Genomic DNA, 15,631 nt, shown 5'->3' on the forward strand with positions numbered 1-15,631 from the left:
AATACTTTCGTTCGTATTTTGTCGGGCAGAAAAAGGGAGGTGCATCGACCCTGCAGTGCAATTACGGTGATCAGCCGTAATTGTTGAAGAAATTTATTGTAGGCCAACGAATTCATCCCTGGAAAGGCTGCGCCAGTTCATTTCGCTACCAATCTGCTGTTGCGGCACTTAATGCTGCTGCTCGTTTGCTGCTGCTATGATTGTCTCTTACGATCACTTGCACACGTATCAAAAATCCCAGAAAACAACTTTTGATTAGCAAAACGGCATGAGCATAATAGAAAAATTATTTGACGGTACTCTAATGCACAACAGCTGAGGCTTAACTGAAACTTTGAACTCTCACGCGCCCCCCTCTCTCTCTCTCAGACGTTTACTTTAACATCGCGAATGCTACCGAATCGCGAACGTATCGATTGATCGAATTGACTACCGTTGCAGTAATTTGCTTCTTTTGCTACCAATTTGATTACATACAAATACTCATGCGTGCTGTTACTGATAGTAATGTAACCAACATGACCATAGTTCAACCAATCAGATCTATAATACTGGGTTCACTTTAAGCCCTATCTCTTTTTTAAAAAATTAATAAATCAAAAACTACCTATAGGCGCTATTCCAAATAATTGCAAAATCTTTAAAAAATGTTCTTCTGTGTTAAAAAAACATGATATTACTCCAATCTCTTTATTACAAAAACCATTACAAGAGTTCATACGTTTAGGAAAAGACAAATCTGATTTATTAGACAACACTGGTATTGTCTACAGTTTTAACTGCAAACAATGTTCAGCTATCTACATAGGTGAAAGTAAGCGATCCTTAAAAATTAGATTAAATTAACACAAAAAAAATATTGACTCAGATACAGTAGTAGCTACACATAGAAGAACTCTCTCACACGAATTTGACTCGGATAAAGCTAAGATATTGGATTATGAAAAGAATTATAAGAAACGCAGAATATCCGAAATGTTGCACATCGGCTTACATAAAAATACTTTGAATAGAAAAGAGGATATACAATATCTTAGTCATATTTATAAGACTTTATTAAGATCGATAAGGAAGGGATGATAGATAAAGAATATATATATATATATGTGTGTTGAAATACTTAATTTCTTACTGTATTGTAACGTGACTGGCTACGAGCTATTCGTTTTAGCCTATAATAATTTGACTACGAGAGAAATCAGGTACACACATATACATATAATTATATGCCTTTAAAATTAAATTTGCAATTTTATTGTTAATAATTTGTTATTTTTCTGTTAATAAAGCCTGAAGAGGTCAGCAAATGTGCTGACGAAACGTTGTTAAATATAATTAAAATTAAGTGAATTTCCATCTCTCACTATTTCCCTTCTTTCCATTATTACAAAATTTATCACCTATCTCTTTTCTGTAAAAGGATTTTATAGAATTCAATCGTGTATTTATAATTAAAATAATTGCATCTCACGGCACCCTCGTCCCCATTTTTTATGCGGTATTAAAATTAAGATATATCGAAACACATTAAGCAATCTTAAACTAGACTACGAGTTTTATGGCAGAGTTAACCTAGTTCAATAATTCACCTATTAAAAGCCTATACCGAAGCTGAAAGAGATAGTAATAAACATCAAATTATAAAACTATCTTTGCCATTCATAGTACGAGTACATAAGAAGAAAATATCTGTTTGGCCTTCTATCATTTCTAATTGTTTGCAGAATGCTATTTAAAGAAAGTGTCAAAAATTTGATTTTCTTAAAAAACTAGTTACAATTATCGGTTCTACGGTAAAAAAAGACGAAAAATTCTCTAGTATTTTTTATCAACAGTGATTATTTATATCCGAATAAAATAGGTAGTTAAAAATACTAGAGGTTTTTCTCTTAATATTATCCGTATTATTGATTAATGTAATTAAAATAAATCATTCAGTTAACTATTTTGTTATTCTATTTTAGTAAATGTATTATTGTTAATTAAGATACCGTTAAATAAAGTTAATTAATGATTTAGTTATCGTATTCAGTAAATGTACGTTGACTGAAAGTATCAATTTGTACGACAGACATCTAATTTGATTTTTTACCATTTTTATATATACGTTATATATTTCAAAATTTAATTTAGCATCTGAACAACAAGTAAATTTGAAACGAACTATTACATTATTTTACAGATTACTGGCGTCTAGTTACGTTGACTCAGCGAATCACTATAAGTCCAATTCAGTCAATTCGACATTTAGCTCTAACTTCAATAATAGCAAGGCCAGCAGTAGCTATTGTAGTAGTAGTAGTTTTGATTTGAGCAAGTATTTACCTCACAACTACGTTCCTAACATTCAGCGTAATGGTTTGCTCACCAATACAACTTCTAGAAGTTTTTCTACCAGCCCAAACAACAGTAGTCGTAATTTTATTACCGCCACCGAAGATATACTTGGTGGTAATGAGTTTAGTTGTGAACGTCGTAATCCTCAAGCTCATAAGTCTCCACTGAATGATCAAAACAACTCGCCGACATTGGTAGTATTATCATCTGGAAAATCACGACCAAATGCAGTCAGTGAGAGCAGGATCAACTTAATATTTGAGGTACTGACTAAAATTATCATGACCACTACTAATACTTTTATTATCAACAAAATTAATAACAGTCAAAACAACAATAAGCGTAACAGTTACCACGAAAAATATAACAGTAACAGTAATGACAACGAGGATGACAAAAAAACCAACAATAACAATAACGACGACGATGATAACATCGTAAAAATTAACGGTTACGAGATACCTCGCGATGACTCGACGAACGCAATGAACGAACTTTTAATAAACCATGGGAATGAGGAAATCCTGCTTGTTATAGACAACCGGAACATTCGCAATACAAACTTGTAGTTGCATATAGCAAGCTGACCTAAGCACTGGAAACGGAAAGTTATCTGTCAATAGTGTCAACGAGGTGACAAATACTCACCCTCTAGTTCCTAGACTTTAAGTCAAGAACACAAATCTTTTTACTATTACCAGTAATGTCTAACGCTATCGCAAGTTTATAAGTTCTAATAGTAATCGTGGAAATGAAATAAATAGCGATAGCAACATCGGTAATAGTACTAATACTAGCAGCAATAGCAAAAACAGTAGAGACAACGGAAGTGCGGACTATTTTGAGTTAGTTGTGGCAGTTTTCACGCGTTTCGAACTTATCGAACCGTACATTAATTACCTTAATGTTCATAACGACACTGAGTTAGATGTCGACACGACCGTTATATCCTTTTTTACTTTGATCATGAGTAAACATTACACGAAGAAAATATATTCATTAAAATTATGGAGATGGGTTTAAGACAAATTACGATGACATAATATAAAATGTTTAGTATATATTACAACAAAATTTATTTTATTTCCAATAAAATTTACAATCCGTCTGTAAACAATAAGTAATTATTATTTACAATTTAGTCAATTGATTATATATTAGTTACAATTTACATGAAGGTATGTCACCATTGATTAGCACCAGTGCGTAGATAATATGTTTATGTACAAACGTCGTTTTGTATTTTTTCAGTCTTGAAACTCTTGGTGTAGAATGCATTATTTTCCTTGCTAAGTAGTTTGAATGTTTTCTTATTCTATTAGTATATCTTATATAAATTTGTAACGGGGATTATACCGCTACAATATAATAATTTAACCGAGATAAAGTAATGGCTAGCACAATTGCAGCTCTTTACGGGATTACGTTCTGCTACGTAAGACCGGTCCGGTAGGTTGAATTGACAACTGGCCCGCGGAGAGCGTCGCCGATCAGGCAGCTTAAATCGCGAAAGTTGAGGGAAGCTATAGGAATGAAAGCTAGTCCAAAAGAAAAGCCATGCAGTTGTAATAGTATATAAATATATATAGTTTATGTACGTGTCAGTGTACAGGACGGTTCAGAGAGAGCGGTGAGATAGGCAAAGCGAGAGAGAGAGATTCAAGGAACGATCGGTACTTACATTAGTCGATGCCTCTCGATTACAATTCGGTTAGATTGCTGAAATCGACTATTTATATAGTCGCTTGTCACGGAAGAGAGGAGGTGCCACACGCACAGTTGCTCTTCATAAACCAACAAAGAATAGGCACGTCCGAACGCCTCTGCACGGCTCGCAAGCTATCGGCTAATTGCCGGCCCTTCGTCACGCGGCACGCGGCGCGCGGCTCATCACGCATATAGTTATGCCTACACGCGCACGCGGTCTCTCTCTACCGGCACTCTCTCTTATCTTGTTCTCCGCAGTCGTCGTCTGCTTCTGCTAAGGAGAAACATACCTCAAAAGATGACATTATAAATATATGGTATTCTTTATATTGTCGCTGTAGAAGAGAGAGAGAGAGAGATACATCAAACTCGTTATAAATTGTTTCAATTTTTAATTCTCTCTCAGACTTTACATTGACGTCTTACATCACATATGTATTTGTGACAAACCATGGTGCGTTAGTAATTGTGCGATACTAATATTAGTATGTAAAGTTTTGTTTGGAATCTCTCTATGATGTCTATATTTTAGATTTAATAAATTATGTTACAAAGTTATTTGAGAGTGATACCTAAAACTCCAACACAAATAATTAGACACAATTAATTATGACAACGTTTCGCTGATTTACCTTCCAGCCTCATCAGGTTTTTTATTAAATTGTCAACTGATACAAAAAATACTTTATGACGACTTAAATAAATGAAACATTATAAATCAATAGAACAGCAAATTTTACATATCAACGCAACGTGTAGAAATTAAAAATTTATATTATCCAATGCCAATAGCCCAAACTTTTACGGCAATTATTGTCATTAAATTTGAAATTATAGTCATGTAAAAAATTATAGTGTTATAATTAGCAATAAAGCAACATAAATTTAATTGACAACCATAAGGATCGAAGTCACAAGTCATACCGAGAAATTAAACGGTATACAGGGTGACCCATTTTAAAAAAACCACGCCGAAATTTTCTACAGTTGGTATTCTACAAAAAAATTGTTCAGACAAAGGTTGTTTGGGACAATGAGGGACACCTTTCCCAGAAATCGGATTTGACCTTGAGATATATTTTTATGGTCATTTGAAGGTCAAAGTCATTTTTTAAACAGGAACTTATAATTTTGATACCAGATTCGGAAGGAGCGAGAAATTCTATGGTTAGATAAGGTATTATGTGTGGGGTGCGATGAACCCCCCCTCCCGGGTCAGGTCATGCAGGGGTCGAATATATTATTTTCTTCATCTATGCACAGGCTATCGGGCAAGGGTAAGATTAATTTTAATAACCCAAAAACTCAAATAACCTAATAACCCAATAAACCAACCCCAATAACCCCAATAACCAAATAACCAAGTGATTTTTTTAATTAGAATCCCCATTTTTTATCGAGGATTCGGAAAGAGCGGGAATTTCTACGTTCAGGTAAGGTATTATGTATGGGGTGCGGTCAACCCCCCCCCCCCCCCCCTCCTATCCCACCGGGGGAAGGATAATGTTAATAATAATAATAATACCAATAGTGATAATAATAATAATAATAATAATAATAATAATAATAATAATAATGGTAATAATAACCCAATACCAAAAGAAATTTTGGTGATGTAAATTTTCACGTCACCCAGTTCTTGACGGGCCACGGGTACTTCCGACGGTACCTCCACAATATGAACAGAGTACGAACACCCGACTGCAAGTATTGTGGACACGAACGAGACGACGCGGAACACACGTTTTTCGGGTGCGACCGTTGGACAAGACTCAGACGAGAACTAGAGACAACAGTTGGCAACATCACCCCCGATAACATTGTAGAGGTGATGCTGCATAAACCCGAATGGTGGCGTTTAGTCGCAACCTATACGGAAACCATACTAAGACGTAAGAACGCGGACGACTGTTTGAAGGACGACTGAGCAGACGGATTGACGCGACGTAACGACGCACGGTGAAACGAAACGAACGAACGAACAAAGACAGAACCCCCAGTCAGAAGTAATATCAACATAAGTCCCTGGCTGGGGGAAGGACAACAAGGAGATGGCGGTTTAGTGGGTAGACCTGTCTTTCTTTTGGGGAGTCCCACATACCTTCTTAGATATCAAGACTAAGGGGAATCCGCAAAAAGGATTTCGCAACTCCTTGTAAAAAAAAAATAAATAAATAAATAAGTAACCCAATACCCAAGATTAATAAAAGTTCGATTATCAAGGTCGATTTGATTTAATCATTACGTGTGTTTGTGCCATATTTAGTAACGTGAACTAATCTAACCAATGTATGCAAAGATGTCCAATCTATCTAGGCAAGGTGAGAATGCTGAGCCGATCCAGACAAGACGTTGGCTACCCAGCCAATGAAGACAAGGTATTAATTACCCAGCCAATTAAAGCAAGGTGGGAATGCCTAGCCAATGAAGGCGAGGTATTGATTGGTTAATTAAGGTAAGGTGGTAATGCCCAGCCAATGAAGACAAGACGATGACTACAGATAGAGTTATGGTCAAGGTTGTAACACAAACATTAATCTCATAAAATGTTCGAAAATATCGCCGTTCAAATTTAAGCAGTGTTAAATTCTACGTTCGAAGTTTTCAACTGTGGACAACAGAACGTGACGCAGAATAGCTCTACAAGCTTATATGATGCGTTGCATCATATCTTGTCGTGTTGTTGGTTGCTGTGCATAAATAACACTTTTCAAAGAGCCCCATAAAAAGAAATCTGGACTTGTTAGAACTGGTGATCTTGGACACCTCTCTGTAATGTTACTACCAATGCCTACCCATCGTCTTCAGTATCTTTGGTTCAAGAAGTGAGGAACTATTAGTGAGCAATGACATGGTGCACCGTCCTATTGAAGGCATAATCGTCGTCTTGTTTCCAAGTCCACATCTTCCAATAATTCTGGTAATTCATTCTGCAGGAAATTAAGATACAGCGCCGTTGACATTCCCATCGAAAAATAAGGTCCTATCAGATAACCATTTATTATACCGCACCAAACTACGAAGCTCCATCTATGATGATTATGAACATGACGTACCTAATGAGGATTCTGGATAGACCAATAATGACTATTATGGCGATTGAGTTGCCCATTACTATTAAATGTAGCTTCGTCCAAAAACATTACGTATCGAAAAAATTCAGGATCTTCATAAATCCTTGCTTGTACCCAATTACAGAATTCGAGTCTGCGACGGAGATCATCTGGCATCAAAGCTTGAGTCAAAGTTATGTGATACGGATGAAATCTATGAAGCCGCAAAATTCTATCGGCTGTTGTTCTTGGAATTCCAGTATGTCTCTGAATTTCACGCAAAGAGATATGATGATCCAAATCAACCATTACCAAAACAACGAGAATTCGTGGATCATCGCTGTTCTGTCTCATAATGCGATGACGATTTCTGCGTATTCGTGGCCGACGTCTCTCTCTTCGTTCAATGATTCGGATTCTCATGTGATTTGGGTACCGAAGCCTCCCTGGGTAATTTTGACGGTCAAGGCCGATATCGTGCTGCAGCAGAATATTACCAGCAAGTTATTGGATTATTACAATTAATCTTACCCTTACCCGATCATCCCAGTGTATAGATGAAGAAAATAATAAATTTGATCTTTACATGACCGCCATGATTACGCGGGGGGGGGGGGGGGGGTTAAACCGCAACCCACATATAATACCTTACCTGAACGTAGAATTTCTCGTTATTTCCAAATCCGGAATCAAAATTATAGGTTCCTATTCAAAAAATGACTTTGACCTTCAAATGACCTTGAAAATGAACCTCAATTTATTTTATTAAAAGAAAGATGTAGAGATTAAATTATAAGAGATGCAATGTATTGAAAAGACCAATGGAATTAATAATAAGTATATTAAACTATTAAGAAATTAATGCTATTTAAGAAATTAAAAAAATGTTACTGTATTGTTGGCTAAGAAATTGAGTATCCTCTTGTCTATTAATAGTATTATTATACGCATTAATAAATATAATTCCAGGAATAATTCTTTTTTTCTTGTTGATTACTATGTTTATAATTTTTAAATTATTGAAATCGAAACTATGGTTCGGACCATCAACAAGATGTTTAGGTATTGGTAACAATTTTTCTATAGAAGTATTTTCATGTTCACTAATTCTTTGATTTAATTTTTTGTTTGTCTGTCCTATATAAATAGCGGGGCACTGATTGCATTGACATTTATATACAATACAAGTCTCAGACCATTTGTCATTACGACCTTGCCCAGTTTTACAATATTATTCAATTTTGTACTCATAAGGTGAACTACACGTACGAGAGTGGTCCGATAAGTACTTAGTCTACAAAAGAAAAACGAAAATTTTGGAAAAGTGACCTTTTATTTTTCAACATAGTCTCCTTTTAGTTCGATACACTTGGCCCAGCGATGCTCCAACTTCTTTAACCCGTCTGAAAAATACGTTTACTCGAGGTCTGAAAAGTAGGCTTCCGTGGCAGCGATTACCTCCTCATTCGACTCAAATTTCTGCCCGGCGAGTGACTTTTTCAAGTTTGGAAGCAAAAAGAAGTCGCATGGGGCTAAATCTGAAGAATACGGTGGATGGGGCAGCAGTTCGTAGCCTAATTCGACCAATTTGGCCATGGCGACGGCGGAGGTGTGAGCCGGTGCGTTCTCATGGTGGAAGAGCACTTTTTTCTTCACCAAATGGGATCGTTTTTTCTGCAATTCGACGTCGAATCGGCCCAATAATTCGGCATAGTACAGCCCTGTGACCGTTTTGCCCCTCTCCAGGTAGTCGATATAGACATCTTGTGAATCCCAGAAAACGATGGCCATCACCTTTCCGGCCGATGGGTCAGTCTTCGCCTTCTTCGGAGCACTCGGGTAAAGTCCACAGTTTCGACTGTTCCTTGGTCTCTGGTGTATAACCAGTGGATCCATGTTTCGTCGACTGTCACGAAACGACGCAGAAACTCCTTCGGATTGCGCTTAAACAGCGTCAGACATTGCTCTGAAGTTGTCTCACGGTTGCGCTTGTTGTCCGGAGTGAGCAAACGCGGCACCCATCGCGCCGACAGCTTTCTCATGCCCAAAATTTCATGCATGACATGACCCACGCGGTCTTCTGAGATGCCTACGATCTTAGCTATCTCGCGCACCTTCAATCTTCGATCTGCCAATACGAGATCGTGAATTTTTGTCACGTTATCCTCCGTGGTAGCCGTTTTCGGAGCACCTGGACGTGGCTCTTCAAAAATCGACGTGCGACCGCGTTGAAACTAGTTAAACAAATTTTTGACGGTCGCCATCGAAGAAGAAGAGTCACCGTACACAGCATCCAAGCGCTTTTTGATTTCGCTGCGCGATTTCCCTTCCAAAAACAAGAATTGAATCACCGACCGATACTGCTCTTTTTCCATTTTTCAAAAATCAACGGACACACTTGCTTTCACACGCTCTCAAAAATAAACTACAACTCCGATCCGGCTGAAATCTTGACAGTAACCATCGAGAAGGTGGTACTACGTGATAGAATATTTCTTTTGCGCGAGTGGCGCCATCGGGCGGTGAGGCTAAGTACTTGTCGGACCACCCTCGTATATTATATTTTTTTAAGATAATTTTTTAAGAACATTTTAGAGCAGATTTACAAGAATTAAAAAATGGTTTATTGTACGGTAATGAAATTGTGAATGTAGGACTGTAGTTCTTATTTTTTAAGGAATGATGTGAATTCATGCTCTTAAATTTTAATTTTCAAATACGTTGTGTGATTGTCAAATTAATAAATTCCTGCGATAATAATGTTTTTTACTATCTTAATATTTGTTGTGTTATAGAATTTGTGTTATAATTACAATAATGTTTATGAGACAACATTATTGCACTATCGAGCAAATTATGTATAATATTACGTTTTTGTTGTATAGTATAGTTAGAATTAAAATTTGATATCAAAACTAGTTGATTTTTGATACCAATTAGTTAAATTTACTGGGTAGGTGGTTTATATTTTCATTTTTTTCATCATAAAGAAATTTTTGAATTTTTACCTCATTGATTAATTATATTTCTATTTATCAGTAGCGGATCTAGTCTATTTTCATATTTTCCTTAATTTTCATTTTTCTTTAATTTTGTTAGATGTCGTTTTGGAGATAGTTGAGTTTAATTTTCGTTTCGTTGTGAGTGTAGAATTAGAATTTTTAATGGCTTTGTAAATGTTTTTATTTAAATTTTCATTTGCAACATTAATATCTTGTTTTATTTTTAATAATATTTTACACGTAAACATTTCATTTAAATCCTAGTTTGTTTTCCTGTTATACGTATAGATGAATGAACAATAAATTAATAATTAAACTAAAATTCTATAAGTTTTATTAATTAATATTCAAATAAAATCAACTGTGAGGTTGAAAGGTTCCTGAAATCGAATGAAACTACTATAGCGCTTGCTTAGAGAAAGGGAGAGAGAGAGCTGTATATAGATTACCAAGCTATATGCTACCCTCTCTCCAAGGTCCCACATGCCCTACTATCGAAGGAGAACGAGAGAGAGAGCAGCATCCTCACTACAGGATGGACCATTTTAATCGAAGCACCCAGATATCTTTTTCCAGGTAAGGATGCGTGAAACATGTTTCAGACAAGGGGGACATAATCGGGTGACCTTGACTCTGACCTTGAGGGTCATTTTCAAGGTCATCCGAAGGTCAACTTTGTTTTTTTAAATAGAAACCCCCATTTTTGACCTCGGATTCAGAAAGAGCGGGAAACTCTACGTTCAGATGACCTATTATACGTGGGGTCTGGGTGACCACCAAGGTCGCCCTAACATCACGTAAAGTTAAATGTTATTTTTTTCTTAATCTTTCCACCTAACTAACCTAAGATCGGTATAGTTTAGAGAAAAATGATGTAGACAAAAGTTATTTTGAGAGGGGCATCTTGTGGTGACCTTAACTTCGACCTTGAGGGTCATTTTCAAGGTCATTTGAAGGTCAAATTTGTTTCTACTTTTCTATTAGTAGTAACAGTAGTAGTAATTTCTACAATACTTGTTTTGGGAGTGTCTTGGATAGGGTAAATAAATCACACCAAAGTGTACAGTACACAAATTGATCTTATTTATCATGAAAAAATTATCATATTTATTATCTTTTTTATTAATAATTAATCAGGAATCACAAAGCATTGTGAAGAAATCTTAATAATTACAAAAAATGTCGTTTCAAAATAATGTTACTCAAGTTAGAATTACGAACGGGTTTATGAAAAAGCTTACAACAAAAAAACCCTTACAGGAAAGGTCACCTAGATACTACATGTGTTGTGTTTCAAGAACGTCGAATTCTTTGTTGTTTCCGAATCCGTGATAAAAAAGTAGGCTATTCCGAGAAACAGAAAGTTGACCTTCAAATGACCTTGAAAATGACCCTCAAGGTCAAAGTTAAGGTCACCACAAGATGCCCCTCTCAAAAAGAAATAACTTTTGTCTACATCATTTTTCTCTAACCCATACCGATCTTAGGTTAGTTAGGTGGAAAGATTAAGAAAAAAATAACATTGAACTTTACGTGATGTTGGGGGCGACCTTGGTGGTCACTCAGACCCCACGTATAATAGGTCATCTGAACGTAGAATTTCCCGCTCTTTCTGAATCCGAGGTCAAAAATGGGAGTTTCTATTTAAAAAAACAAAGTTGACCTTCGGATGACCTTGAAAATGACCCTCAAGGTCAGAGTCAAGGTCACCCGATTATGTCCCCCTTGTCTGAAACATGTTTCACGCATTCTTACCTGGAAAAAGATATCTGGGTGCTTCGATTAAAATGGTCCATCCTGTAGTGAGGATGCTGCTCTCTCTCTCTCGCTCTCCTTCAATAGTAGGGATGTGGGACCTTGGAGAGAGGGTAGCATATAGCTTGGTAATCTATATACAGCTCTCTCTCTTCCTTTCTCTAAGCAAGCGCTATAGTAGTTTCATTCGATTTCAGGAACCTTTCAACCTCACAGTTGATTTTATTTGAATATTAATTAATACAACTTATAGAATTTTCGTTTAATTATTAATTTATTGTTCATTCAACTATACGAGGTGTGATCAAAAAGTAAGGTGAATTTTGAAATTTAGCGGGCTACGTCCGTTCGATCTTCTACTTTTTTATTTGGTTATGTCGGTACACTCGTCTAGAACATACGTTCCAAATTTCAGCTTTGTAGTATGTTTGGTTTGTTTGTGAGAGGCATCAAGGTTAGAAGTGTTTTGCGTGCTCCACGATTTGCTGCTGTCTAAAACCATGGATCAAAGAGTTTGCATTAAATTTTGTGTGAAAAATGGAATCAAATGTTCCAAAACACTTGCAATGCTGAAAGTGGCATACGGTGAGTCTACTTTAAGCCAAAAAAATGTTTACAAGTGGTATAAACTCTTCCAAGAAGGCCGAGAAGACACCGACGACGAACCTCGTTCTGGACGCCCCAGCACATCAACAACTGATGAGAATGTTGAAGAAGTGAAGAAAATAGTGTTGGGAAATCGTCGAATTACCATTAGAGAAATTACTGATGATATTGGCATCTCATTTGGTTCGTGCCAATCAATTGTGACGAGTGTTTTAGACATGAGACGTGTGTCAGCGAAGTTTGTTCCGAAATTGCTCAATTTCGACCAAAAGAAACGTCGCATGAGCATCGCCCAAGAGCTGCTGAATGACGTCAACGATGATCCAGATTTACTCAACAGGGTAATAACAGGTGACGAAACATGGGTATACGGTTATGACGTCGAGACTAAGACTCAATCGTCCCAGTGGAGGTATTCTGGATCACCAAGACCAAAAAAAGCACGCCAAGTTCGATCAAATGTAAAGGTTTTGCTTACAGTTTTCTTTGACTGCAGGGGCGTGGTGCATCATGAGTTCTTACCACAGGGTAGAACAGTAAATAAGGAATATTACTTGCAAGTTATGCGCAATTTGCGCGAAGCAATCCGCCAGAAACGTCCGAATTTGTGGAAAAATAAAAATTGGCTTTTGCACCATGATAATGCCCCTGCTCACACATCGTTGCTTGTGCGCGAATTTTTGGCTAAAACCAACACAGTAACGATGCCACAGGCACCGTATTCCCCAGATCTGGCCCCCTGTGACTTCTTCTTGTTCCCAAAACTGAAGAGGCCCATGAAAGGACGACGTTTTGCCACGATTGAGGAGATAAAGACGGCATCGAAGGATGAACTAAACAAGATCACAAAAAATGATTTTTTGAAATGCTTTGAGGATTGGAAAAAGCGTTGGCACAAGTGCATTATATCCGAGGTGGATTACTTTGAAGGAGATAAAATAAAAATTGATGAATAAATAAATATTTTTTGAGAAAAATAAAAATTCACCTTACTTTTTGATCACACCTCGTACATTGAATATAATACAATCTGTCTATAATCCTTATTTTCAGTAGTTGACATCGCTATATTGAAATATAGAGTTGAAATTTTATATGTAATATTGTCAACTACATTAACACCTTCCATTTCAGATTGCTTCCGTCTGGTTTTTATCCATAAAAACAATCTTTGTTCATCTGTAACGGCACATACAAAGTTAGCTGGTTTATTGTAATGATATGTATATATTGTTTCTAATGGGTAAGGTCATATGCTCATTGGTGGACATCTCATCTCGCTTTCAAGTTCTAAAATTTTTCTAAAAAAGGAAAAAAATTTTTAATTAATAATGATTTTAATTTCTAACAAAAAAAAATAAAAATACTTACTTTTCAGGTAAAATTTTTTGTAACCATTGTTTCTTTTTTAATCCTTTTACATAAATATTTCTAGAATTATTTAAATGATCGTTTAGTACACGTGCTAAATTTTTATATGGAATAAGACCGGATCTCCATAATAAACCATGATAACACGTTTCTAAGAAATGATTCACTTTTTGACACTTGAAAGGAAGTTCAAACCAATAATATGGTGGTTCGAAGAAAAACACAGTTGGAACAGTATCTACATCTAATGGTAGATATGCGAGTTCTTTACAAACAAAAGTCTCGTTTAAACTTTTAAAGTCTTGAAAATCTATTACAAAATCCATTTGAAAAGATGCTGAAGTTAATGTGAACTCTACTAGTTCCCAAAACCGTTATGAGAGTAGAGGCACGTGTTTGTTCTATATAAAGCCTATGCCTCACTATTCGAAAGTAGAGGGCGTCATAGTCACCATACCTTACCATTCAAAAGTATAGAGCGTCATAGTCACTATATAGTATGATTATAGGTAGTTTTTATTAAATTCCAACAATATATATATTTTATTTTCTTTTTTACTGAAAAGCATTATATACATTGATTACATAATGTCTTGTTAATTTCAAACTAATTTTTTAACATCACCACTAATTGGATTATATTGTACAATACGATCGTGTAATATTAAGCAGTAATCTGCAGTATCTTCAGGAAAATCAGTCCGAGTTTCAAATTCTAGGCGAACATCGACTGTCGCGCTTTTTAATGTTTCATTTTGTTTGGAGCAGTCTATAACTATTAGCGGCACTTTATTAATGAAATCTTTTTTATCGAGTAACGGCTCGTTTTCTTTACCATAATAAGCGTTTTGAAAATTAGTATACAAATCGTAGAGAACAGCATGCTGATTTTGATTGATATTCAAATTGAGATTTCCATACGGATAGCATTGTGAATTGAGGAATAGCTTCACATTACTAATATTACAATGATCAAAATTACTAGAATTAACACTCACTAAACTTTTACGTTTAGTTTGAAAAGCTAAAATAACAAAGCGAGGCTTTTCCAATTGATTGGAAGTCTTATCACTCCAAACGTGCTTTGATGTACGTAGTAATTTTGGATACTCATACATTTCCCAAGTACGATAACTCATTGTGATTGCACGATCTCGTCCAATCTGATTGAGTAATTTGATTTTTTCTTTATCTGCAACCATCACATATGGCATCAACCATTCAACCTTAGTTAAAGTAATTTTTTATTTTTCTGAAGCATCAGGATTCCTTACTGGGACACTTAAAATAGGATTCAAATCATATCTTGATCTTGTGAGAATAAGTTCATGCTTGACATTGACTACAATTTTCCGATAATCTTCAGCAAAACTTATCAACATACTGAGAGGGATAGTAACATCAAAAAAACCTAGAGCATTACATATTAAATCTTCATTGTTATCACCATTCCATCCCGCATTTTCAGCGATAGAGCTCTGACATGGATTGAGTGAAAGCCAATTTTTCATGAGGATCGTTAAGCCTACATTTTTCACTTTATCAATTTCAATAGCATTTATTTCATATCGTATTTCCTCGAACAAATGACAGAGGGCGTTGTTGACTAATAAAGTGTTCTCCACTGGCGTAGTACCGCCCGGCTTGGTCAACCTACCACAAATATGAATCATACTGCGTGATGGAAGCAGAGATAAATCTTGATGTTGAATTTCTATATGGATTTCATCGCTATTATTGAAATATGATAATGAATAAGGCTGATGCGCGTGAACTTCATAATGAGCTATAGACTCATCG

At 35.9% G+C, this 15,631-nt stretch overlaps 1 protein-coding gene across 2 annotated transcripts in view; it reads left to right on the forward strand.

The window, feature by feature from the left end:
- Nucleotides 1-15,631, forward strand: part of LOC131669517 (ubiquitin carboxyl-terminal hydrolase 2-like) — a 759,386-nt gene that overhangs the window by 260,824 nt on the left and 482,931 nt on the right. For both annotated transcript variants that reach the window (XM_058944435.1, XM_058944443.1), the window contains exon 3: nucleotides 2,183-2,600. In XM_058944435.1, coding sequence (XP_058800418.1) covers nucleotides 2,183-2,600 — 418 coding nt within the window. The remainder of the gene's footprint in view (nucleotides 1-2,182; nucleotides 2,601-15,631) is intronic.

Source organism: Phymastichus coffea, unplaced genomic scaffold (assembly GCF_024137745.1).
Source record: "Phymastichus coffea isolate CEN01 unplaced genomic scaffold, Cenicafe_Pcof_1.1 PCOF00008, whole genome shotgun sequence".
NCBI classification, from domain to species: Eukaryota; Metazoa; Arthropoda; class Insecta; order Hymenoptera; family Eulophidae; genus Phymastichus; species Phymastichus coffea.